General features: G+C 38.1%; 2 protein-coding genes across 3 annotated transcripts in view; one reads left to right on the top strand and one right to left on the bottom strand.

The window, feature by feature from the left end:
- Positions 1-25,041, bottom strand: part of gabbr1a (gamma-aminobutyric acid (GABA) B receptor, 1a) — a 97,094-nt gene that overhangs the window by 36,823 nt on the left and 35,230 nt on the right. The window contains exons 13-24 of one of the 2 annotated variants that reach the window (XM_066660064.1): positions 23,898-24,143; positions 23,161-23,224; positions 22,554-22,631; positions 18,952-19,102; positions 17,093-17,225; positions 15,892-16,008; positions 14,157-14,264; positions 13,637-13,730; positions 12,293-12,420; positions 9,896-10,024; positions 9,374-9,517; positions 8,902-9,208 (exon numbers count right to left, since the gene is read on the bottom strand). In XM_066660064.1, coding sequence (XP_066516161.1) covers positions 8,939-9,208; positions 9,374-9,517; positions 9,896-10,024; positions 12,293-12,420; positions 13,637-13,730; positions 14,157-14,264; positions 15,892-16,008; positions 17,093-17,225; positions 18,952-19,102; positions 22,554-22,631; positions 23,161-23,224; positions 23,898-24,143 — 1,662 coding nt within the window. In that variant the 3' untranslated portion in view covers positions 8,902-8,938. Of the gene's footprint in view, positions 1-5,029; positions 9,209-9,373; positions 9,518-9,895; positions 10,025-12,292; positions 12,421-13,636; positions 13,731-14,156; positions 14,265-15,891; positions 16,009-17,092; positions 17,226-18,951; positions 19,103-22,553; positions 22,632-23,160; positions 23,225-23,897; positions 24,144-25,041 lie in introns of those variants that run through there. The other variant, XM_066660057.1, reaches the window with a different exon arrangement.
- On the top strand, positions 1,994-3,833 carry LOC136702277 (tumor necrosis factor-like). Its single transcript, XM_066677300.1, has 4 exons — positions 1,994-2,126; positions 2,236-2,287; positions 2,461-2,523; positions 3,382-3,833. Exons 1-4 carry the CDS (start codon positions 1,995-1,997, stop codon positions 3,831-3,833), a joined length of 699 nt encoding a protein of 232 aa, XP_066533397.1. The 5' UTR covers position 1,994.

Consider the following 25,041-nt stretch of genomic DNA (forward strand, 5'->3'; position numbering starts at 1 on the left):
ATTCAGAACTACTGTTAATGAAAGAGTTCTGGCTACAGAATATTACTCCATTATTATTATTGTCAGACTTCTAAAAACTACAGACAGATTCATTCATTCATTTGTTCATTGTCTGTAAGTGCTCATCCAGTTCAAGGTCCCAGGGGGTTTGGAGCCTACCCGGAATCACTGGGCACAAGGCACTGTAGGTTGCGCCAGTCCTTCACAGGGTGACACACACTCAAACATTCACTCACACCTTCTTTTTTTTTTTGGACAATGGGAGAAAACCAGAACACTTGGAGGAAACCCACATAGGGACACAGGGAGAACACGCCAAACTCCTCACAGACAGTCAAGATCACACCAGCACATATTTAAATCTACTAATTGTGACTTCCAGTGTTATTAGGAGCGCAGTTTAGTGTCTCTGTGCTGAGTCCCACTTTATTGATCATATTTCTCAATAATATTTGTGGATTAACGTTTCTAATGACTTAACAATTCATCTGATTGTCTACATCCATCTTGTTTCAGGTCCAAGCCATCCTCTTTTTCCCCCCAAGCATAATTTTTTTCCAAATAGTTTTTTACAGCATAAAACAGCTTCTGTTTGGCTCCCAGTATTTGGAAAATTATAATGTTGTTTTCCTTTTGGTCCCCCTGATCCTCTTTGTATAATCAGATCTGATGACCTTTACTCATTACTTTGTCATTGCTCTGTATTTTGCTTATTTGTTTTTAAGGATTGATTAAAGCAAGTAAAAAAAAAAAACCTTTACACCACCTCTACACTTTCAGTTGTTGAAGAAGTGGTCTTTTAGGATGTCATCACCTTTGTTTTTGACACACTATACTAGTCTCTTGTTCTTTTGTTCTTTTTCCACTAACCGTGAATCTTTGATTATCTCCGTCTATGTGATATATGTATCTGTGAATGATGAGGTTACAAACTCAAAAATGATCTGAATGTGTAATAGATTGGATGAGAGAAGATATATGATATATGGCCCAGTGGTGAACAATATAATAAATACTACACAGGGCTGAATAGTGGTGAATACTATGTAGTTTAAGTGTCAGTGTGAACAGTGTGTGCAACTGTAATGTGAACTGTAGTATAGTATGGTTAGAGCTGTATAGACTGCAAAATTCATTTCTAAACTTTTGACCCTGAACTGGACAAGTGGTTACAGACAATGAATAAATGATTGAATGGATGAATATATATTTATCCTGAGGTTACACTGCTCTCTAGTTCATGTACAGGAAATAAATGGTAGGAAACTAAGCCTCAGATTTGAGCAGAGTATTACGTATTCCCTGCTGTTAACACACAAACATGAGCTTGTAATTACCAAACTATTTTGGAATCTGACTCGCTCGTCTTACAGAAAACCGAGTTTAAGTATATACCCTACGAATTATGTAGCCAAAATGTATACATTTTTCAATCTGTGCAAAACAACACTTAATTACAGTGAAAGCTGTCTGGCCAGTACTAATGCTTTTTTAATATATTCCTTGTTTACAAATGATTTCTCTTTCCACTTTATTTTATATTGAGTGCTGGTGCTAGGAATTTAAAAACAGTCTTCATTTTGGATATCTCTGAAAAGCAACACCAAAGTTAAATGTGTCCAGTTTGTGATCTCATACAGCCTGTAACTCCACCAATTTTTGGACAGATAATTGATTTCCTGATGTGTCATGTTTTAAAATCTAATCCATGTTCACTTGCTCATTATATTTGCGTGTACAGATATGTGTGTGTGTTTGTGTGTGAGAAGGTGGGGGAGGCGTTGGAGAGACAGTGTGGGAGTGCCTGTGTGCAAGTGTTCTTTCCCTTTTCAACTCGGCTCCCCTGACATCACTGGACTTTCCCCTTCCTTTTTCATACATACTACATAAACCCTCTCTGTACCAAAAACACAGACCACTTGAAGCCCAGTGTCAGAGGCATAAACTGCCAGATGGAGAACTACAAAATAACAACGGCAGATATTGAGGCCAATATGGGGGACATCTACAAACTGACAGTGATGAGTGACAAACCTTCTAGGAACTGGATATGGAAAATAGTTGGAGCTGTTTTCATGGTCGCCCTGTGTTGTGCAGCATCTCTCTTCTTTGCATGGCATTTCACGGTAAGCGAGAAGCCACATTTACAGGAAACACGTTTATTTATAAGGTGTATAGATATGAAAGTGAGATTAGTTATGACCAACCTAACATCTCTTTGATGATTCTCTACAGAAACAAAGTCACAGAGAGCTTACAGCACCGCAACAAAGCACCTCAACTCCAGGTAAACAACAGTAGATGATTCACCATTTTCACATAGGAGCCCTCAGATTTATTTGCATGATACATCTCTAATACCCTGGCATTTAAATCTCAGCCTGAGTACAAGGACTTTACAATTGAACTGTAAAATATCAGTGTATTCAACTCTAAAATGCCTCTCTTTCTTCTAATCAGCTCCTCACCAGCAGATGCTAAAACACATCAAGAGCAAAGCAAAGGCTGCCATTCATCTGCATGGTAAGTTACAATACACTGCTACTCTACATTCTGCAGCGGGCCTTTTCCTTTGTTCTCCAGTGCCACAGCAGTCTGCATATCCTTACTTCATACACAAACAAATGGTCTTATCAGATCTTTCATTAGTCATTAGCCGGCTCAGTTACAGCTGCTTCCTCTTGTGCTGATGACGCAATGTTGGAAAAAATCTCAGATCTGAATTAGGTCAGGAGCAAACAAATGCCTTATGATGGGGGCGACCAAACAAACATCATTCTCTATATTTGTAAAGGATGTGTAATTTATATTTTAATGGAAGCGAGCCTTCACATTCACATTTGGCCACAGTTCGAACAAAACATATTTCCAAGACGTAATTATACAAGATATAAAGATTTAATATTGAATCATATTCAACCATGTTTTTAGTCACTTTACTACGAAATGCTCCCATGGTTTTAGAAGCAGCTGGTCATTTAAAGAAATGGCAGTGACATAAAATGTTATGTTTTCAAAGTGAGAATAAGTGAGCACACGTAGATGAAAACCTCATCTTAAAACAATCACAGGGAAATTTACCAGTAGGTCACTTAGTTTAACATCTATTCAAAAACATATGGCTTTTCAGATTAGTCTTTTCACACATGGGTTTCATCTAGTTCATATTCTATAAAAAGGTTTTAAGCAAAGGTTGCAGTTCAAACCAGAGAGTTCCCAAAATGTCACCTGATGCAGGGACTTTCATATCATTATTTTCATCGGGGTATGACGACAAGCCTTACAGAAAAGTGTTAGTTTAAGCTATAGAGAGTAATAGGGGAAGACGATTGCCTACACACATTGTGCCTATTCAAAGCTTATAACTCGTGCTTCCTCTAGTTTCAGGTTCGAATGTCAGAAACCAGCCTCTGCAGTGGGTGAATGGAGTGGACCAGTCCTTTTCCACTGGAGGCCTCAAGCTGGAAAACAGCGAGATTGTCATCCCATCTGACGGCCTTTACTTTGTCTACAGCCAGGCGTCGTTCGAAGTGCCATGCCAATCAGACGAGGAAGAAACAGACAGCAACATGCCGCTAAGTTACCGCATCAGGTGGTCTTCTCAAGCAGCCCCCTCGAAAGATAATGAAAGGTATCTACTCAGTGGAGTCAAATCAACCTGCCAGCCCAGCTCAGAACATAAGCAGGAAAGTGAAGAACCTACGTACGAAGTCATCTACCTGGGAGCTGTTTTCAGTCTTTATAAAGGAGACCGACTCTCCACTGAGGCCAACCATCTTTCTCACCTCAGAACACAAAGCTCCAAAACATTCTTTGGGGTCTTTGAGTTGTAAAGGACCCCAGTTTGCACAAGAGTTGTTTTAAAGACAAGTGTTTTATATTAAAACGTTTAAGGATTTCCTCAAGTGGTTCAGTTGAACCAAGGGATGACGTTAAGCTGTACACATGACACAATGTGTCATTCAAGTCTTTTATCTCACTGACCAAGTATTACAATGTAATTGATATACACTGTAAGTGAATATACACTGTAATACAGTATAATTCCCAGCCGAATTTGGAGGCTGAGAAATATCTGAGCACTACTTTAAGAAATCTTAATTTTGTGAAAACTGAGAAACAGTCCAGAGATCACTAGAGACCATGGTTGAGCTTGAATATTAATAACTTCTTTGTTGTTGGTATTTTTTTGTAATATGTCCATGACTTTTAAATATGAATTTTAAATATGTTATTTAACATATTTTCATTTATTTATTGAATTTATTTAATGGATGTGAATTAAATAATCGAAAAGATGTAAGATTATATAATGAGCATTATATGCTCTTATGTATATCACTTTATCCAAGTGGACTTTTTATTTATTTATTTTTTTGATTGTTTGTATTAATCAATGTGATGTAAATTGATGATCTGTTACAAATAAACCAAGCACTGAAAGATAAATTGAGGCTGATCATAGAATATAACACAAACAATACAAAGAAATGTTGTTAGTTCCCATAGTCACAGCAGAGGTCAGGTGTCTAAAAACGTTGTAAGATTGTCCAAGATGGACATCATTGTCCTTACCTCAGATAGGCCCCTATGGAACAGTCCTCTACTCCCTGCATAGTTCACTAAATCACTAAAGTGTGACATATACTCTCAAACTATGCATTAAATGAGAAGTTTATGTAAACATGAAAAAAAAGCTGCATCCCAAATCCTTTTTTTATAAAGGGAGCAGGTGCCTATTTGAATCCAGCCTTAGTTTTACTTTAAAAGTTTAGGTTTAAATTTCAGAGTCAAAGCTGAAAAAAAAGAGTGTGGTATCAATTTACAAGAGGAAACACATCCAAAAAAATAGAAATACATACCCCAATCTATACTATGTGTGTGGATTTTCTATTGTATTATGTAAGTGAGAGAGAATACAGAGAAAGAACAAATAAAAAAAACAAGTTTCCAGATTTAGAATAATGTTTTTTTTATTTTATAATTTTTGAGTAAATTAATATTGTGTGTTGATGTATTTCTGGTCACACAAAGCTTCCTTTTTTTTTTTTTTCCTCACACTTTGTTTTAAATTTTTTTGTCATTGTTGTCATGTGTCAATGTCCATTCTGTTGACACTGGAACATAATTTTGTGTATTTATTTATTCTTTTATTTTATTAATAAATTTATTAAAACAAAAAGAAATTGAGACGTGGTATAACTTTTGATGGTAAATGAAATAAATAAAGGCTGGTCTCTGGCCTTTGCACTGCATTGTATTAACATTTATAAAGCCATCTACACAAGTTTTAAGGTTAGTGCAAAATAATGACTTTTATTCAACAATGACATCCATAGAGTTTGCATAAAGATTATGTTCGTAACATATTTACAGTAATATTATTACAAATACAATTCCAAAAATGACATAGGAATTGGATTCTTGATTTTAAGATGGAATGATTCTCTCATTATCTAAGTTGTAGTACAGTGCACACACCTGAATAATAAATATTAGTTGGATATAAAGTGATGTTATAATTACATACCCTGAGCTAATTTACTGAATAATGCGCACATGCTGTATGAACATATATTGTGCAGTGCTATGTTTATATATGTCTGGCTAAGTATTCAAACTAATTTTCTGTTTGAGCGTTCAAGAACATACTGAGGAAACGTAATCAATACAAAGTTCAATATGTCTTTTTGTCACTGAAAGTGTCAGTGTTCGTAACGATTGTCCTTAGATAGAAAATGTTTCTGATTTTAATTACTTGTATTATCACTATTCTGTAGACACAAGGGTACTGCATCTGACAAAAAAGTGTGCACTCAAATGTTTGGGTAAGGCTTAAAATGTGTTCTCTAGGTGTACAAAGATTATGAGTGGTCTATTTTGACCTAAAAAAAAAAATCAGATCTCACAAAAGTGTATGTAGAGCAATTTCATCCATAGGTTTTTACTGTGCTTTTTAATTTTGTATTGTGCAGTAACAGTGCACCACCATGGCCTGAGTCATGGCCAGAGACATCTTTGTTGTTGGTAGAAAAAACTTTAAATAAATAAACAAATATACAAATACCCCTTCCCTCAAGTCATCTTAAATAAATAAAATCTACTTAGCCAGTGGTGGAACTGATAACTTTAGTTACACTACTGATTTTCTCACCCCACAAATGACATGTAGGTCAAAGTATAAACTAATCTCAGCTCATTACTGAAAAAGTGTCTAAACAGTCTATAATGATTTATTTTACATATCATAACCTGGAAATAATCAACTTCATTCCTTGAACAATATTGCACCTCAAACATTTTCCCACTTGTACCCCAAATGACATCAACTGGCAGAGACATGTTTGGTGTCCAAATATTACTTTTGACACAAGACGTTAAGTGCCATCCATAAATATGTCCCCAATAAACCACTACATTCAAGACCTCATTAAGGTCATACAGATGAGCCGCCTGATGTGGTTTAGGCTGCAGTCTGCGAATTGTAAAAATGAACAGAACATCACTTTGTTGTTGTCAGCCATTTAATACAACAGGCGTTAAAGTGACTGACCTTAGTTTGAGTCCTAAACCATATCCACAAGTCTGTGACTTTAATGAAGTGCTCAATGTGATTTAAGATGATGAGAGGAGTTCTGACAATGTTTTTACACAACAGATTTGGAGGACTTCTAGTGTTTGCAACATTAGAACATTGTAGCTCCAGCTCTAACGAAGAAGCAAAACAACAAGGCACGGCACCAAACATGTCTTGACTGGCTGACTACAGGTGCCAGTGGGAAAATCATGTAAAACTTTTTTTTATTTATTCATTTTTCTCTGCAGAATCATTCCTTTAAATACAAATATTTCCAAAGTATTGCCATGCAATATAGAAAACGTACTAGAATAAAAATATGGCATTTTCAAACGTAGAAGAATAAAGTAAAAAATAAACGTACATTACACTGCTGAAATGAAGCAAGAAAGCAAAAAAATAAATAAATAAATAAAGTAAACAGTATCCCCCACTCAAATACAGACATGTGTGAAGAATGTTTAAGGAATAAAGAGCATGTCACTGGGGCATGGAAAGAAATGACTGGGGAAAGATAATCTGAAAATCTTAAAGGAAAAAAAGTCTCTTTCTGGAACATACTGGAACATATAAAGATCGGGACAATTTTAGGAAGACGCATTTGGGTCAAGCATCAAAAATCAATGCAAAATAAATTCACAAAATATGCATTTTACAGAACATCATGAGACATTCATGAGAGTCATGTGGGAATATCAACAATTTGTTCTGAAATCACAATCTGACTGGCTTGAAAGCTTTTATCTTATGATAACAGTACTTCATTGACAACCAGGGATTATTTGATGGAAAAAATAACCAATTAAGAAAACCCCAAAACCACAACAAAGCCAACTAAAACAAAACAGTATTGCATTGTACTTCACATGTACTGACAACAGTGTTTGTGTCTCTGCTTTACGTTTTGCTTTCCTCTTACTTACATAGGAGAACTATTTTAGTACAGCAGCAAACCCTTTATCTTTATGCATTATCACAAACAACATCATGCCAGTGTTATGTCATAGCTGTGATTATATGTGCAATAACACTCTCCCTTTTGATATTGTTTATAATGTCAGCTTCTTAAAAAGTGGTTAGGGACTCCCCTGTTACAAGACAATACTTTTTATTAGGGATTCCCCCGAGAAAACGGGAGGCAGATGAGACTGACATTTCGTATTCAGCTCCCTCATGTATCTCACTTCCTCAAATCTCAGGGGAGCACATTGAGATACTGTATATAGTCATCTAATCGTATCAGTGCAATTGATATTACATTTTCAATGAATCAAGAAATCATCCATGTTTTATTTCTACACCAAACAGCCATTATAACCAGTTCTATGTATTTACACTCACTGTCCACTGGTGCTATATGTGCACTTTGTAGTTCTACAATTTCAGATTGTAACCCATCTGGTGCGCCTCCCCCCTGCTTCTTCGATTGCCAGGACCCCATACAGCAAGTATTATTGGGGTAGTAGATATTTTTGGTTGATAGACCATTCTTAGTCCAGCAGTAACAATGAGTGGTTTAAAAACTCATTTAAAAACAGCTGTGTCTGATCCTGTGGCAACACGCCACAAACCAACACAAAGTTAGAGTCACTGCAGCACTGAGAATGACCCACCACCCAGAATATTGGAGGTCCACAGCATCGAAGCACAAGGTGACAAGGAGTTAACAAAATACGTGGAGCAAAAGATGGAGTACAATCTATAATTATAAAACTAAAATGTGCAAATATATGCGGTCAGAAATGGTAAAATGGACAATGACATTTTAGAAATGAACAATTTAGAATTATCCTCAGGTGGTAGCTCACAAAATAGGAAACCCCCAGCCATACAGAATTGTAATGCATCTCAAAATCAATTATTGCTCCCACCTCTAATGTACATGCACCCCGAGGGTTCAGGTGATTGTTTTGAATGGGTAGTAGTTGAAATAAACACATCAAAATGCCAAGGGATAACATTATTGCTCCAAATTTGAGGTGACATTTTAAAAACCCTTGCCCCAAAACAAAGGCAAACTTAATTTTGTTCTACTGTGTATTTCACTTTAGTATGTTGCTAAAGGTTTAATTATTATTGGTGTTTCCTTTACCTGTGTAGGTGTCACAACTACAGCACAGCATCTGTTGTTAAACTAGGGATAAATTCCATAATATCAAATGACACAGTAGTATATTGGTACAGCAGTGATACAGAACATGCCATGAGTTGAGACGGAAACACATTGGGAAAATCAGAGGTTAATAAAGAGTGTAATAGTCAGAGAGTGGACATGCCTGAAGTTAGAAATGAGTTGTATTTGCACTACAGGACGTGAAGCATACCTCCAGGTCACACAGACGTTTAGAGTCAGTGCTGTGGTTATTTGTAGAGAAGAGGCAGGCGGCTGTTGTGGCAGTGATTGCGGCTCAGTTTGCCCTCTCCCTGGTACAGATTGGAGGAGTTGGAGAACGAGGGGGGCAGGGAGTGCTGCTGTGTGCCGGGTGAGTAGCTGGGAGGGTCGGGCTGAGAGCTAGGGTGTAGTGGGGCGCTGTGGTTCTGGTTCTGGTTCTGACAGGATGTGTTTCTCCGAGAACGAAGAGCCTGCCTCTCCGCCAGCTGGTTCCTCAGCTCTGTCACTCTTTCTTCCTTCTATGACAGAAAATGGCACATGATAATGTTTTTAACAGAAATGTGGGGAAAAGTGTCCATCATTGAGAATGAACTTAAGAAAAGTTTATTTAATGATTAGTGGCTATAAGTATAAGAAACAATATATAAGAAATATATATTATATATATAAGAAGAAATCTGTGCCTCCTGAATGATCTTCTGTAGTTCTCGGTTCTCACGCTCCAGTTGTCGTGATTTTTCTTCGTCGTTGTTGTTGGTGGATGATCCAGTCTTCAGCGTGTCTTGCTGTTCAGACTGCCACTCCCCACGGGTGATCAAACGCCGCATCTACACGACCGCAGAGAGTAGATAAGAGGTACAAGACACTGATAAAACACCAATGTGTTAACACCAAAATAAACGGTAAAGACTGCAATATTTACAGCAGTGTATCGGCAGCTTAACTACCAATAAAATCCTCTCATCATAGAATTTGAAACAGTGCCCTTAGTCTTCCAGTTTATTTTTTGTAAAGATTCCATTTTGCCATCGCTATTTACATCTGTAAATGTGCTTTAATGTAATTTACAGCAATTGTTAACAGTGTGGGCTGAACTTGTGTCAAAAAAAAGCAAAGCAAACAACAAGCACAAAAAAAGAGAAAACATTTTATTGAAAACTAGTGTAAATTGTAAGAAATAAATGAGACAGAGTTTTATTTGCTACCTTGGGCACGAAGAGTACCACCAGGGTGATGTAAACAGAGAAAATGATGGCCAGTGAAGCAAAGGCAAAAGAGGCGTCCTGCTGAGACGACAGAATCATAGTTACCGGAGCAGTGATCATACACAGCACCTAGACCGGCAGAAAGAAAGAGAGAGAGAGAGAGAGAGAGAGAGAGTGTAAAATGAAAAGAGAAAGACATTTTTCAGATTTTGTTGTAATTTTTTCAAGTTTTAATGTTTTGACAATACTGTTCTCATAACAGTCATGCTAATAAAGCTATTTGAATTTGAATTTTAAAAGGAGAGAAAATAGAGAGAATGTGTGTGTGTGTGTGTGTGTGTGTGTGTGTGTGTTAGGAAGTGTGGGGGTCGTTTTGTAGAAACACTTCCAGGGGGCAGGGGCAGAGACAGAGATGTGATGTGACAAAGTGGAGGACTCTTGTCTGTAGAGCATTAGAGCAAAATAGCTGTTGTTTATAGCTAACCTCTAAAAATGACCCGGCAGCAGACAGACATATGAGTGCAGTACGATGCCCATCAAACACATGACTTTCCTGCCATCTACACACCACCCTTACTACCACAGAAAGTGCATTTAAGTCCAAGCCAAACATACACTCAAACAATGATGGTTCACTGTACTAAAATATTCCAATAATAACAGTTTCAAAACTTTCTATTGCAGCAGCCTTAATTTCACAAAATTGCATCATCATAGGCATACAAAATATTATCATTTGTATATTCTGTTGTAAGGGCATCTGTACAACATGTTCCAGCACAGTTTAGTGATTTTCCGGTTCACACCTGAGTCAACTCACCTGTTGAAGCACCAAGTTAAAAGGCCCATGTCCTTTAATATCAGTATATTTATAAATATATTTACATTTGGTAATATTTTATATTTAGTCACACAGATTAAACAGGCTGAAAATGTCAGTGTGCTTTAAATCTGATATATGATAGTGACCTCTGTGTTGTGCCTCATTCATAAGCAGGCCAAGCTGAAAAACTCTTTACAGCTTTACTGTAAAAGGGCGGGGCTGTAGATTAGATACATATACGTAAACCCAGAGAATGTTTGACATAAAATTATTAAGCTTAGCACAGAGTATTCATTTGTTCATTCATTATCTGTAACCCTTATCTAGTTCAGGGTTGCGGTGGGTCCAGAGCCTACCTGGAATCATTGGGTGCAAGACAGGAATACACCCTGCAGGGGGCGCCAGTCCTTCACAGGGCAACACACACACACACAAACATTCACTCACACACTCACACCTACGGACACTTTTGAGTCTCTAATCCACCTACCAATGTGTGTTTTTGGACTGTGGGGGGTAAACGGAGCACCCGGAGGAAACCCACGCAGACTACTCACAGACAGTCACCCGGAGGAAACCCACGCAGACACAGGGAGAACACATTACACTCCTCACAGACAATCACTTGGAGGAAACCCACGCAGACACAGGGAGAACACATTGCACTCCTCACAGACAGTCACCTGGAGCGGGAATCGAACCCACAACCTCCAGGTCCCTGGAGCTGTGTGACTGCGACACCTACCTGCTGCACCACCGTGCCACACACAGGGTATTTCAGTGTCATATATTCCATATATGGATCAGAGTGACATCTGAAGGTGGCAGTAAATGCTGCAGCCACGTTCATGTTCCAGTCAAGTGTTTTTTTTCCTCATTAAGGCCCTTTTAGAGGGGGGTTTGGGGAAATGGTAGCAATTATGCAAATCATCCTTCAAAGCACTTGCATTTATTACCGGAATCAAACTGTTTGCAAGCAGTCAAGCATAAGACCACAGCATGCAGAATCTGTAATCAAGGCTTTTTATATATAAAAAAAAGTCACTCCAGATCGATGATACCCCAAGGGCTACACAATTTCATTCGATAATTTAGATTCCAAAGCACATTCCCAGGTCACAAATGGTCAAAATATTTTAATAATTCATGATCTTGTCTATGATCACTGTCAAACCACCATCTCTGAACCAGGATACTGTTAGGACAAGAGAATATAAACATATGAATATATGGACACAATCTAAAGGCCAGTAAGTGTTTTCAAAATGTGTAAAAATAATAAGGAGGTTTGGATATTACAACATTCATTCATTCATTATCTGTAACTGCTTATCCAGTTCAGGGTTGCGGTGATATTACAACAACAATCTACAAGTTGATTATATTGGTCATCAGCTTAAATAGCTGAATTGTTCAGTGAAGTGTTCCAAATTCATTAAATCAGTCCTGCAGACAAAGTGAGAACATGTGTAGAAGAGAACATCTGCAGACAACATGCCACCATGCAAACTATAGCTAGACGCTACAGATCATTAGCAGTACTGCAAACAGCAGAAGTCAGCAGCCACACTTACAGCCACGTTGTAGATGGCCATTCCGACAGCTCGGTGATCATTAATTTTCTCTGTGGAGATAGACTTGGTCTCATAGGCCAGAAAGATCCCCATCAGAAGGAGTAGTCCCTTGTAGCCATACACCACACCTACAAGAGAAAAGCCATGATTAAACAAATTCCCTTTTTGGATTCTATTACGAATATCACTCCACTCAGCAGAGATAATTCATTAATTCCATCATACACTCTTAAAAGTAAAAGCCGCTAAACTGGATAAGGGTCACAGACAATAAATGAATGAACGAATGAATATTTTGTTCTATGACATATATTGTATACACACATATACTGTTTGCTGAGAAGATTCCAGATTTTTCCCATGCTGATGAAAATAGCCTTCTTTAAAAATGAAGTGTTTTAATAGGGAATTTTTCCTCATTTGCTGCTGTAAATGGTGTTATTAATCTGGGTTTTATTTGCACTGGATGGTGATAAATTAATAAGGTCAGGTACTAATATTGGATGATTAGTTCAGAATCACATATACAACTCCACATGTAAACACTGCACCTCTACATTTCTTTTTAACTGAAAATTTCAACATGCTTGGAGGAGAACCATAATTTCTGTGGTACGACAATTAACATATTGGTTAGAATTACACTGAGTTATAAGGGGGGAAGGGAGGAGTACAGTACAAAGGATGCTATCACCAGGAATTAAATACACAATAATAACTGGAAAAAAAAAGTAATGTGAAGAAAATTTCCACCATCACGAATCACGTGGAAATATAAATTATGGTTAACGTCACACCCTTATACCCAGTTTCTCTGCTGTTATTATGGTTATGCTTTGTGATTTGCTTTGTGACTTTCTTTGTGACGAGTGAGATGAGTGAGACGAGCATGTGCAGTTTACAGCTGACAAACTGGAACTGAAAGTGTAAGGTTTGTTGAACTTCTGTACTAATATGACACATAATATGAATCCCCATGGACAGCCTTGGGCAGAACATGACATAAGGCCTGGCTCAGAAAATGCTGTCTGGTTTAAATATCCACACAGATATGTAATCACACTTTCATCATGTGATCATTACGGCCCTGACCACATTCATCTCAGCTCTAAAAACTGAAATGTATGTTGGCATCTGATCTCAAAATGTCCAGGACTTCTTCCTCAGAAGTGTGACATCTTCATTTACAGTAATAATTTGCATTGCTGTGGGTGAGAGGCATGTGCACTGCACTGCATATGATTGCATTTTACACTGTACTTCTTTGGGAGGAAGTGAGACCACGAGACAAAAAAGACAGAACAGTAGAAAGAGAGAGATAGAGAGAGTGTGTTTGTATTGTACCGAGCCAGGTGTTCATTTTCTCTGAGCTGCAGTGCTCCAGCAGTGGCTGAATCAAAATATCCAGATCTTTTTTAGGAGCTTCTTTAGTAAATTCCTATACACACAGAGAGTGAGATTAAAAATATACAGTTTTGATTTAAAGCCCATACAAACATCAGCATCATAGGAGCATGCTAAACGTATAAAATGACAAACGCTAAATTTCTGAAACTTTAAAATGAATAAATAAAGCTTTTCTGCAAATTTTAAATGAAAATCTGCCTTCCGCATTTCTGTGAAAATCTGAGAGGATCTTCAAATCTGGAGACCATTTCTTTAAAGATATAGAGAAAACAGAACTTTTCACAAGGTGCTAAAACACTTTAAGAGTGAGAAGAACATAAATGTCCACTCTTGCTTCAGATCTGCATTTGTCTTTTCACTGTGAAGAAAACTCAACACTGTTGTATAAACAGAGAACCGTGTATAAACATGTTTATCTTCTATGTAATTCTGTAGCTTGATAGTAAAACTGACACACCTCAACAGTGATATGCAAAGGATCAACAATCTGCCAGATCATCAGAGACAGGACATCAATAGCCAGTAAAACACCCATAGTTGCATAGAGTTTCCATGGCTCCAAATGCTGTGATAATAGAGAGAGACAAAATAGGCTTCAGTGTCATCACAGTCATTTTATAAACATAATGTGCTTTAAAGTCTAATACCTGAAAACAGAGAGCAGCAGATTACTTGTATACTATAGCACAAAAATTTTAAAAACATGCTTCTTTAAGGTAACTGACAAGTGGTATAATTTCTTTATGAAGTAAGAGTGCTTTGCTGTCATGAAGCATTTTAGAGGCGACTTAATTATTTCCCATTTGTTGGCAAAATGAATTATGCTAAATATGACAAAATACACTTCGCAAAACTCAAATGGAACAAAATGGGGGTTATTTCCATTTCATTTTCTCTCCATTAAGGCAGCCCTGCTAACTTCCTCCAGGCCATCAGACTGGTTAAATAGGATAGTACTGAGCTGTGTTCCACATAGCACTCCCCATCCATCTACTTGAAGTGCATGAAATGACTTGAGAGGCCCATTTTTGCCACATTCAGTCTGCCTATCTGACTTTCTTCAAGCACTTCTCACAGCACTTTGGCAAATTGCCCCAGCATGGACATCAAGAGAGTTGAAAGTCAGCCTGATTCGTCGTGCACAGGCTCAAATAATAAAGCCCCCGAAGGTCGGATTTCCGCACAGAACTTTAATACTCATCCATATTCATAAATATTCCATAGTTGGTGTAATCTGGTATTCGACTGATGAAGTCTTAGGGTCTCCCCTACGCATGGAACCATATCTGCTTTTCTTTAGGACATGAGATCAGAGAAGACACACATATTCACTCATCCAGATGCCAATATCGTGAGAAGAGGATCTGTTCATAAGGGTGTGTGTGTCTGGAGGGAGGTGTTGTAGGAGAGTGTGAAACAGAGAGCAAGTGAATAACTTCAACTTGGAAAAAAGCCTGCAGTGATATGAGAGAGATTACACTGTCATTCATGAGACACACACAGAGAGAGAGAGAGAGAGAGAGAGAGAGAGAGAAAGAGAAAGAGATATATAGAGAGAGAAACACGGACAGACACATGAAAAGAGGAGAAGAAAGACATGCAGAAAAAGATGGGCAGAAATCTGTGATATAAAAAGTTATTTCATGCTGGAAGCAGCAAGTAATATATGACTTTAATAGTTTAATATCCTAAAAAAAATTGTGGAGTCAGCAGCACTGGATACTGCAATTTTAACAAATCGTTAAGGACATTCCAAAAATTCTGCTTTAAATCTATTCTTCAAAGCCAAGAAAACTATGATCTCACCATAATAACTGAATTTTATTAACACAAATATATTTCAATCTTCATTCACCTTTTAATGTCATTAAAAAAATGTATAATGAGCATGTAACGTGTGAATGTGTTCTATGCCTCGAACAGTTCAGGGGGTATGGAGCTTCTTTTACCCAGTGAAAGTACATAGATTAGCGCACTGAAGGCTCAGATTTCAAATGCAGATCTATAACTTTGACCATGTGTGGCCCACCAAACCCAGGGACGTGTTTTAATTAATAATAATAATAAAAACCTCTCTGAATGTATCACCAGTCAGGTGTTAGGTGTGTCACCTAATATAAAGTTAATCAGACCTTTTCTTTATTGCATTGTAACCCAATTAGCACTTTTATCTAACCAAGGCCAAGCCATACCTTTCTCTTTTCTTTTTTCTCATCCTTCTTGGTGAAGACAGTATGAACCCACCAAATCTTAGTGAACATGCTGCCATAGGCCAAGCTGAATCCCAGGCCTAGCAACCACAGGCGAAACTAGAGAGACACAAAGAAAGAGATGGGGAGAATGTGCATGAGAGGCAAGAAGAAATAGTGACTTATAAACAAATGATGGTGCTTTCCACTGCATGGAATCTACTTGACTTGACTAGACTCTTGTTCAACTCAAGGCTGGTACCTAGTCCCTGGAACCGGCTACTTTTTTAGTCCCTGCTTGCACCTGGTACAAAGCAAGCCGAGTAGGTATTAATGGTACTGTTCCGCCATATGGAATCAGCTCAACTGGTGATGTTTTCTAAAACCCCATCTCTAATGGGAACTGTCCACTAATCCTAAGAGCGTTTCTGCCTCTGCACACCACCACGGCGTAATGTTACAAGCTTCATACCAGGGGTGAGCAGGGACTAAAAACGTACCTTGTTCCAGGAACTACATACCAGATTTGACAAGTGGAAAAACAAAAGAGCGGCGCTGGGTTGAGTCCTGTAGACTCCATGCTGTGGAAAAGCACCACAAATGTGATATGTAAATCTTGCAGAGCAATGATTGGCCAGAGAGCCTTGTTTACAAAGGGAAATAAAGATCTCCAGCACAAACTAACCGCTTGTAAAATCTCCAAGTTACAGCAGCGGTCGCATTAGTTATTATCTGACTCACAATGACAGATTGTAACATTTTGCTGTGGAGTTTTGAAGAGCTTGAAACTCTCCTTGGATCGGTAGCTGATGAAAATCTCCAGTGAGAACCAGATGCTGCAACAAGGAAAACTCTGCAGATCTGTGACAACTGAGGCACGGAGCCGTGTTTAGTCCCAAAAAAATAAATAAATAAATAATAAGTGTAAACAGCACCTAGAGATGGGGGTTTGAAATATAACGTCACTGTTATATTTCATGTGCTAGTGAAAAAGCGACCAGGGAAAAGTGCACTGAGCCATGCCGAGCCATGTTGAGCTGATGCCATACAACGGAAAAGCACCAACACAGAGAAAATATTACCAAGATCAGCCACAACATTAGAGGCATGGCAGAACGAGGCCTAGTTTAAGAGAGACAAGGTGACAAACACAAAAGAGAGGAGAGAAAAAGAAAGACAAAAAGCATTAAGTCCATTTCATTACCTGACACACCACAGGAAACTGAGATCGTTGTACATGTTGACCGTCAATGCCTAGTGGAAAGACGGCAGCCAGAGCCAGCACACAGCCCACTGCTGTAATGTTATTCAAGTATGGCTGAGAGTTCTGGATGTACCTGTGAGGAGATACACTGAAAATTAATGCCTTCTAGTCTTCTTATTTTACCTTGCTATAGAGTCCTACAGACTCATTGCATCAGGTGAATTATAAAGCACTTTAATAATATATAGCAAAACCCCTGCACTGTGCTTCTCTATTCTGTTCTACTCAAAATTCACTAAGGCTTATAATCTGTCAGAATATCTCAATATCAGGATTCATTTTGACATGTTGACTTCAGTATAAATTCCTGAAATTCACTTTTTTTCAATATCAAAATTTACAAAAAGCATGATATATTCCTTTTTTTCATAATCTAAACTCTTTTTTGTGTAGCATCTATCTGCACCCTCAAGTGGCCAATGTGCCAGCAGAAAAAACAGACACTATTTTGTATTTCACAGAATATTTCCCCCTTAATTGGGTCATTAACCATTAAGTAACAGTTAATAGTTACTTATATAAGATTGAACTAATATTTGTAGGAGAGCATCCAAACTTGTTATAAATCTATTTATATAATGTGTACAGGGGTTAGGAGTAAACACTCACTTTAAACACAGTATAAAAGGAATATTCATAACCTGTGTATATTCCAGGGTCAGCATGCCATATAAACACATCTGAGGTGTGCGTAGAACTAGAGTATTACAATGCAACGATATTAAGAAAATTAGTAAATAAACAGCTAATAAACTATTTAAAAACTCTTAAAAATTTATTTTATTTTACACTGATATATTACTATTAAATAAGAAATGGGCCATTGCTTGTTAATAGTTCATTTATTGGCTTGCTAAAAGTGAATTAACAGTTAAGAAGCTGACCTTAAAATAGAGTTACCCTCAATTGTTATAAGATTAACTTGAGATTTAGCACTGTGAGTTTAGCAGCGACAAGAAATGATGAAAAGAGAAGATTGAGAAAAACCTTTCACATTCTTTTCACATTAGAAATTAAATGCAGTTTTTAGATTTTAGACAAAGTCCCTCTCAGGGATTACTGTATTATGTTTTGTTCAGAAACTTTATAACATTGATGGACTATATTTCAATTGCTATTGCTATGTCTTACAAGCCTAGATTTTTAATTTAGCATTTGAGCAAGTTGTTTTCTGTCTATTTTAACTCAACATGGCTTTTCACAGCAGGGGTTTAAAAACACTCTCCACGGTGAGTTTAACCAGAGGTCATGTGCTGGATACACAGGTAATTGATGAGCTAAATCCTGTGAAATCACATCCTCTGGCAACTCCATTTTTCCTCATAAGGATAACTGGCCTAAGCACTGAACAGAGTCTGAACAGAAGAAACTGAATTGAGTTTCCTGTCCACAGAGCCAGTAGCCTGCCCTCAGAATATTAACTGGGTTACATGACGGAAGATTTGCCGAAGCCCTGTTTTCTGATATGTACCATAGTAAAGATAAACAGAACCCCAGTTTTAATTCCAAGACTGGCTAAATACTGAAAGTACAGCTAATAATTACAACAGATCATATAAAATCTGTCAGTAGACAACACAGAATGTGTGTGGACTGAATCACTAGAAAGCAGAAGTTAATAAAAGCCCATTAAATTGCAATGAGTTGTGATAATAAAGCTGTGTTTGGCAGTTCAAAGATTCTCCAAAAGGGTGACCATTCAGCATTTTGCAAATTCTATATCAGTGCATCCCTGTCTCTGCGCACAACTCCACTATTCGCCTCTGCACAGTATAGCCCTAATGTCTCAGAGCACTGACCGAACATTACTGTTGTAGATGTTGAAGGTAAGACACATTATGCCTAGAAGAATTCCCACACCGGCAAAGACAGACACAGAAACAAAGAGTTTCTGGGAAAGAAAGCGAAACTCCTCAATGACCCGCGTCTGATCTGCTGGAGGGCCAGAGCCTGCAGAGAGGAGAGAGAGAGAAATAGGTCAGCAGAAAGAAAAAGAAAAAAAGGACCTGGAGTTAGACCAGAGTAGAACAAACACAAACACTATAACAGCAGGCAGAGAGTGAGCAGAGAGAACATAGAAACACATTTTACACCAAAAAAAAAAAAAAAACCTTGAAAAGTGGAAAGCAGCACCAGAGCGAACAAAGTTTGCTGATGAACAGAGATCAGAGCTTAGTGTTCAGTATCAATGAGGTCCAGTAAATACACATTCAGTCACTGAAAGAATAAAGCCATTTGGCTCCGACACAGTCATCTGGAGAACTGGCAGGAGGAGCACAGTATAAAGACTCTAAAATAAGGTATTTCATTCGCACTCAGAGTCTGCAGAATATAAAGTAGCTGTGCAGCTTGAAAAAATATGAATCAGTTCAAAATCCCTTCAAGAAGAAGTAAAATGTATGTTGATGACTGAACAGTGCATCCTTTTGAAAAGCAGTAAGCACAGAGGGCCCAAATATATATGTACCTACTTAATGAGCAACAGATGCTCATTACATTGTGTGGTGAACGAGCCCTGCATTACACTGGTGCGCAAAAATGTGTTTTGTTGATTTTCTAAGTGAAAATATTCTCAGATGTCTGCAACACATACTTTTCTGAAAAGTTTAAAGCACAATTACTGTTCACTGGAAAATGCTAGATAGATGATTTGTGGGTGATGAAAAAAATGATGGCTTTGTGGTGAATTTTTCATTGTTAAATGTGCAGAACAATTTGCACAAAAATAGCATAATCCAGTTGGTTTTAACCTATTAACTTCCATTTATCTTGAAAATCAACAAGACATTTCATTTGAGCGAAAATATTCGAACCTTTTTACAAATCTGAAACTAGCTGTCCATTGGTGCTAAAGTTAGCATAATAAGCAGGACACCTGGCAGACTTCCATCCATAAACAAGGTCTGTAATAGCATCCCATTTGGCAGGAGGCATTCTCTCTCTGTCAAGCAAACATCTTGTTGCAAGTCTGCTGGAGAGGGAAGAAGTGGTGTGACCGCTTAGAGTCAAGCTGACCATTATCGGGGACAGGACACAGAGTGTGAGGGACATGTGTCCTCGTTAGAGCCCGGGCCCCAGGCTACACACAGTGTCATGATGCTTGTGTTTGTTTTGATACTTTTTTCATAATGTCGAGGCACAGATGGGTCCAGAGTGACATCCTGACACTCGCTTGGGCCAGCGGGTCCTGTTGCTAAGCCAACACATCCACTGCATTTGGGAAGATGTGGGCGGGTGCAAGCTTGACAGCACTGTCACTTGACGCATTTACACACTAAACCTTCCTTCGTCCTTGATCTAAGAATCAGGACGGGGTGTTGCCATGGAGACTCCGCTCACAACCGTTGCCAAAGCAATTTGGAAAGGAAAAGTCGTGCTAGAGTGGTTGTCAGGGGTTACTGCGAGGCAGCCAACAGAGCGAGAGAAGGCAATACGTTGTAAACATGCAGAGGGTTGCAAATGAGTTCAACCCAAAGTTCAGCTAACGTGTTCCGATCTGGGGTTCGTTTTAACATATGACACTCTAATGCTGCTTCTTAATCCCGTACTTCCAAAACGAGCCTGCGAAAGGCAGCATGCTAATTTAAGGCTCAAAAGCCTCCATAGAGTCTAAGCCCTTCGGGAGATTCTGGATATTTGGATTGTGCTCCTGTTTCTGGCCTTTTAAGCAAGGGCAAAAATGGCAGCACGATGTCACAGTCTCCACGCTCTGATGTCCATGATTCGGTGGGCGTGAAAAACGAGCTGTAAGTAAATGGGTCACAATTCACAACAGAGTTTACTGAAATTAGCAGCAACTGGCAGGCAAATAGATATGAATTAGCTGCTGCAGAAAGAAATAAACTAGGTTTTGCAAACGGGCATGCAGCAGGAAGCCAGCTAAACTTAGACTTGCACTATATAGAACAGCGGTATCATTAAATCTTCAGTGTCAGTTAATTTTGAACTCAAGACTTTACAACCCAGAAAGGGACTTCAGATTGAAACATTTCAACTGTGATATAACGTCTAATCACAATGCTGCTATGTTTGCCATTGGTAACTTTGCAAAGATCAGTAAAATTATTTATTTTTCCATTACGTTAATATTAAATTAAATGTCCTTAATCAAATAAATCTGTAAAATGTAAAACTGAAAACACTCTAATGGTTTAACACTGTCCACAATTCAAAGACTATATTTTATTGACTCTTATTGCTTCAAGTAATTTGGATTCTTTTTACACCTCCTTTGAATGGCAGCTCTTAATCTTGAACTGTTCTTCCAAAACAAGCCCAAACTAATTATCTGGTAAGATGTGCCCTCTGTTTTTGTGCAGTGTCACTTGGCTAATGTCACGCGTACAGGGCTATTCTCTCAATGGGATCAGACCATGGAAGATTGATTAGTGCTTCAATCAAGTCTGACTCATTGGGGCAGCTGGGCAGGTAAATAAGGTCCTAAATATACAGAGAGGGAGACAACCCCACAGTGCACACCTGTTTAATCAACTTTCCACATTGAAGCTCATTTAGATGCAATTGGAATGTTGCCGACTCTAAATCTTTATTTAATGTTCAGTCATTTGAATATTCACTGTGATAATATTTGGCGAATAATACAGTCATGGTGCTTGAGCCACTAACAAGAAAGCAGAGTTAGACTTATTAAAGTGGTCTCACATTTGAAAATGGGCCCACTTGCTAATCACATATAATCAGCGATAAATGAATGTGTTTTATAATTTTATTGTAAGAACTTCTGGACAATTTCTAGTTGTCAACCTAGAGGACAGCTGGCATGTTCATGTAGTCTACAAAATTAACATGTGTTAAGGGAAACGTTATTATTATTTTGTTATTATTGTTATTTATGGTAGTAGTAGCAGTAGTAGTATAGTACTAATAGTTCATTGGTTAAATAATAGGTTTTATAAGTGTACTGGTTGTAGTATAAGTACTAATTCTGCCGACAAAAATGACTGACAGAATATGAGAAATATCCACTGAAAACCTTAGACATAGATTATATTCAGTTGCACTTCCTCCCACTGGAACACAAAGCAGAATATTAATTCTAGTTTGGTAAAAAACAAAAAAAACAAAGGAAGCATGGTGGTGTACTGACCCTGAAATTGAGGTTGTGTCAAATGAGGTTTTGTCAATTCAGTGTTCTATTCATGTACTGAAGACACATCTATGGGACGTGGTAACCTTCACCTCTCACATTTCAGTATTTCCCAGTGTGCATAGCCCCAGTTGGCTCAAATGGCAGTTATGTGCTAGTGACATATTAAAAAAATCAATAGCAGTGATCCTCAATCAGGGCCAAACACAGAGGGAGTGAAAGGAAGAATGAATGGAATGGACAAAGACAGGGACGGATGTCTAGACAGAGGATAAAAGAATCAATCAGACTCACCTATCCACCTGTCATTTCCATACCATGAAAGGTTGTGTTTTGTGCTGTCGTAGTATCCAATCTTCTTGTAACTGCCTCCTGTGGAATGAAAGAGTACAGCTTCAAGACTGGAGTATCATTACTCAAAGAGCAAGACGGAGAATAAAGATCAAACTACCGTAGCCTATAAAATAGATTTAAAATACTTTAAACTGCTTCTTCGTGTGATTCTGATGCTATAATATCCTATAATATGTGACTATGGGTGGCATGAGACAAAGCACATTTTTAGGCAGACACAAAAAAAAGGCAAATGCATTAACTCAGCATTCATAAAAGGTCAGAACAGCCATTTATTACAGAAAAGACGGCTTCCAACTAGCACAGATTTAATTAGCAACACATTTAAAAAACAGTTGGTGAGCCAAAGTTATGGTAATGAAGCAAAGAAGCAAAATTCCATTAAAATCTTAATTAAAACTTTGCCTCCTAAATGCTATCTAATAAAGCATGCTGTTACAGATGATCGGTTTGACAATTTGTTTAAAAAAAAAATCTTTTCCCATTTATTTTCAGGGAGTTGTTTCACAGGAAAGAGATTACTGATTTGAAGTGCTGTGATCAATACCTTGCAGTTGCTCTATGAGAGTCCAAGCCATTCTGGAACCCTGTGCATCGAAGACCACATGACCCTGAAAAGTGCACAAGTACATACATTTACAAAGGAGACTGGAGCTGTGTGAGAAACTGTGCCCTATTCACGATATAGTGCACTATGTTGGGGTTCTGCCATTTTGTTGTAGTGTCCGAAAGCATGGTGGACAGTTTTCAGTGCGCTCAAACAATCCCACAATGCACTGCAAAAAGTAGTGTATAACCCATGTACACTAGCAGATATCAGATTACCCATAATCCACAGCATTGTTTGGTGAAAACCTGCATTAGGTAATGTTCAAAATCATTCACTACCCTCCTGAATTCAGTACCCTAAAATAGAGCACTATATAGTGAATAATGAAGGGAATAGTGAAAAGGGAGCCATTTCGGTCACAGGATATGATAACATTAAACACAAACGAATTACATACCCATTAATTTAGATTCCTCTAAATATAGTTATACTTCTTATTTTAACTCTATACCAAAATACTAGTTTAATTATACTAGACTCCATATGTAAATTCCTGTTTATAATACATGACTTATATGTCTGTTTCCAAAAAGTACCTAGTTCTTTGGGTATCGGAGTTAATAAAACCTTGGTATAGAACCTGAAAAGTTTACAGAATCATTGAAAGAGATTTTCTCATCTTATCACCATCAAATATTTGTTATATGCTATGGATTCCAAGAAGTTTTACTCACTGAAACACCTTCAAACGAGCTGGTATTAAGGGCTCGGTACAGCTCTGCCGTGATGTCCTTGTTGTTGTAATTGAAGTCCTCTAATCGTTTGCCTTTAGCTCTCAGAGGTTCAACAGTCTTGTTCAGGGCCAAAGCAAGAGCCCACACAGCATCATATGCCAGAGGAGCTTCCTGAAACCCCCCTGTCTCTTCAGGGTTTTTCCCTCCGAGACGAGACATGAGCTGGGCCAGGAACTCCTGCGAAGTCTGAATGGATGTGAGAGGAGAGAGTTTAGCAATTTAGGTCACTTTTAATTCTTCAAGAGCAACAGACCGGTCATCAGAAGGCCATTACTACGGTTACCTGGAGCAAGACATTTAAATCAGAGCTGAGAACTGCAGAAAAACAAAGATCAATGTTTCGTTCCTCAACTAATTAGACTAATCAGATTGCCCTAAATGTTTCAAGAGGTCTCAAAATGTTCAAGGTCTTTTTAGAACGCAGAGATACAAGACAGAGAAGGGGCTAGCAGGGCATGCTAAGTTGTATTATCTTTGTAACTGCACTCGGGGGCAGTGTGTTTTGCGCCGAGAAGCTTGAGGGCTTAATATATTTAACACAAAAGTAGTAAATAACCCAAATTGTTGGCTTAAGCCCTCAGGTAGTCAGAAAGGTTATGGACTTTGACCGAAGAAATTGTTCCTGCCTGTCTTCTAATTTTCACTGGTGGAGAAGAGTGCTGTGAACTCACCAGTCTATTCATCCCTTTTCTGCTTGATCCAATATTTTCAACTAATCTGCAGAAGAGCAACACAACCCCATAAGGTCTTCATGAGTAGTGCTCTTATTTAAAAATTTAATACCACAGAAACCCAAGCCCACGCAAAGGGCCAGTGTAGCAAGTTCAAGGTATTTTGCCTTCACTTTATTTCAGAAAGACTAGTAATTCATTCCTATGAAAATATTAAAAAATTTAAACTAATAATAGTAATACTTTTAAAAATGAAGTTCAGTTGTTATGCTGCTCCTTCCCTATGCAGTAAGATGAATCAGAGGAAGGCAACAGAGGAGTAATATACAAGGAGGCCTGTCACTTGCTGAAATATGAACAGGAGTTTTGGAAAAGCTCAACATGGTGTCTGGTTACAGATAAAGTCCCATCCA

This window comes from Hoplias malabaricus, chromosome 1, assembly GCF_029633855.1.
Source record: "Hoplias malabaricus isolate fHopMal1 chromosome 1, fHopMal1.hap1, whole genome shotgun sequence".
NCBI lineage: Eukaryota > Metazoa > Chordata > Actinopteri > Characiformes > Erythrinidae > Hoplias > Hoplias malabaricus.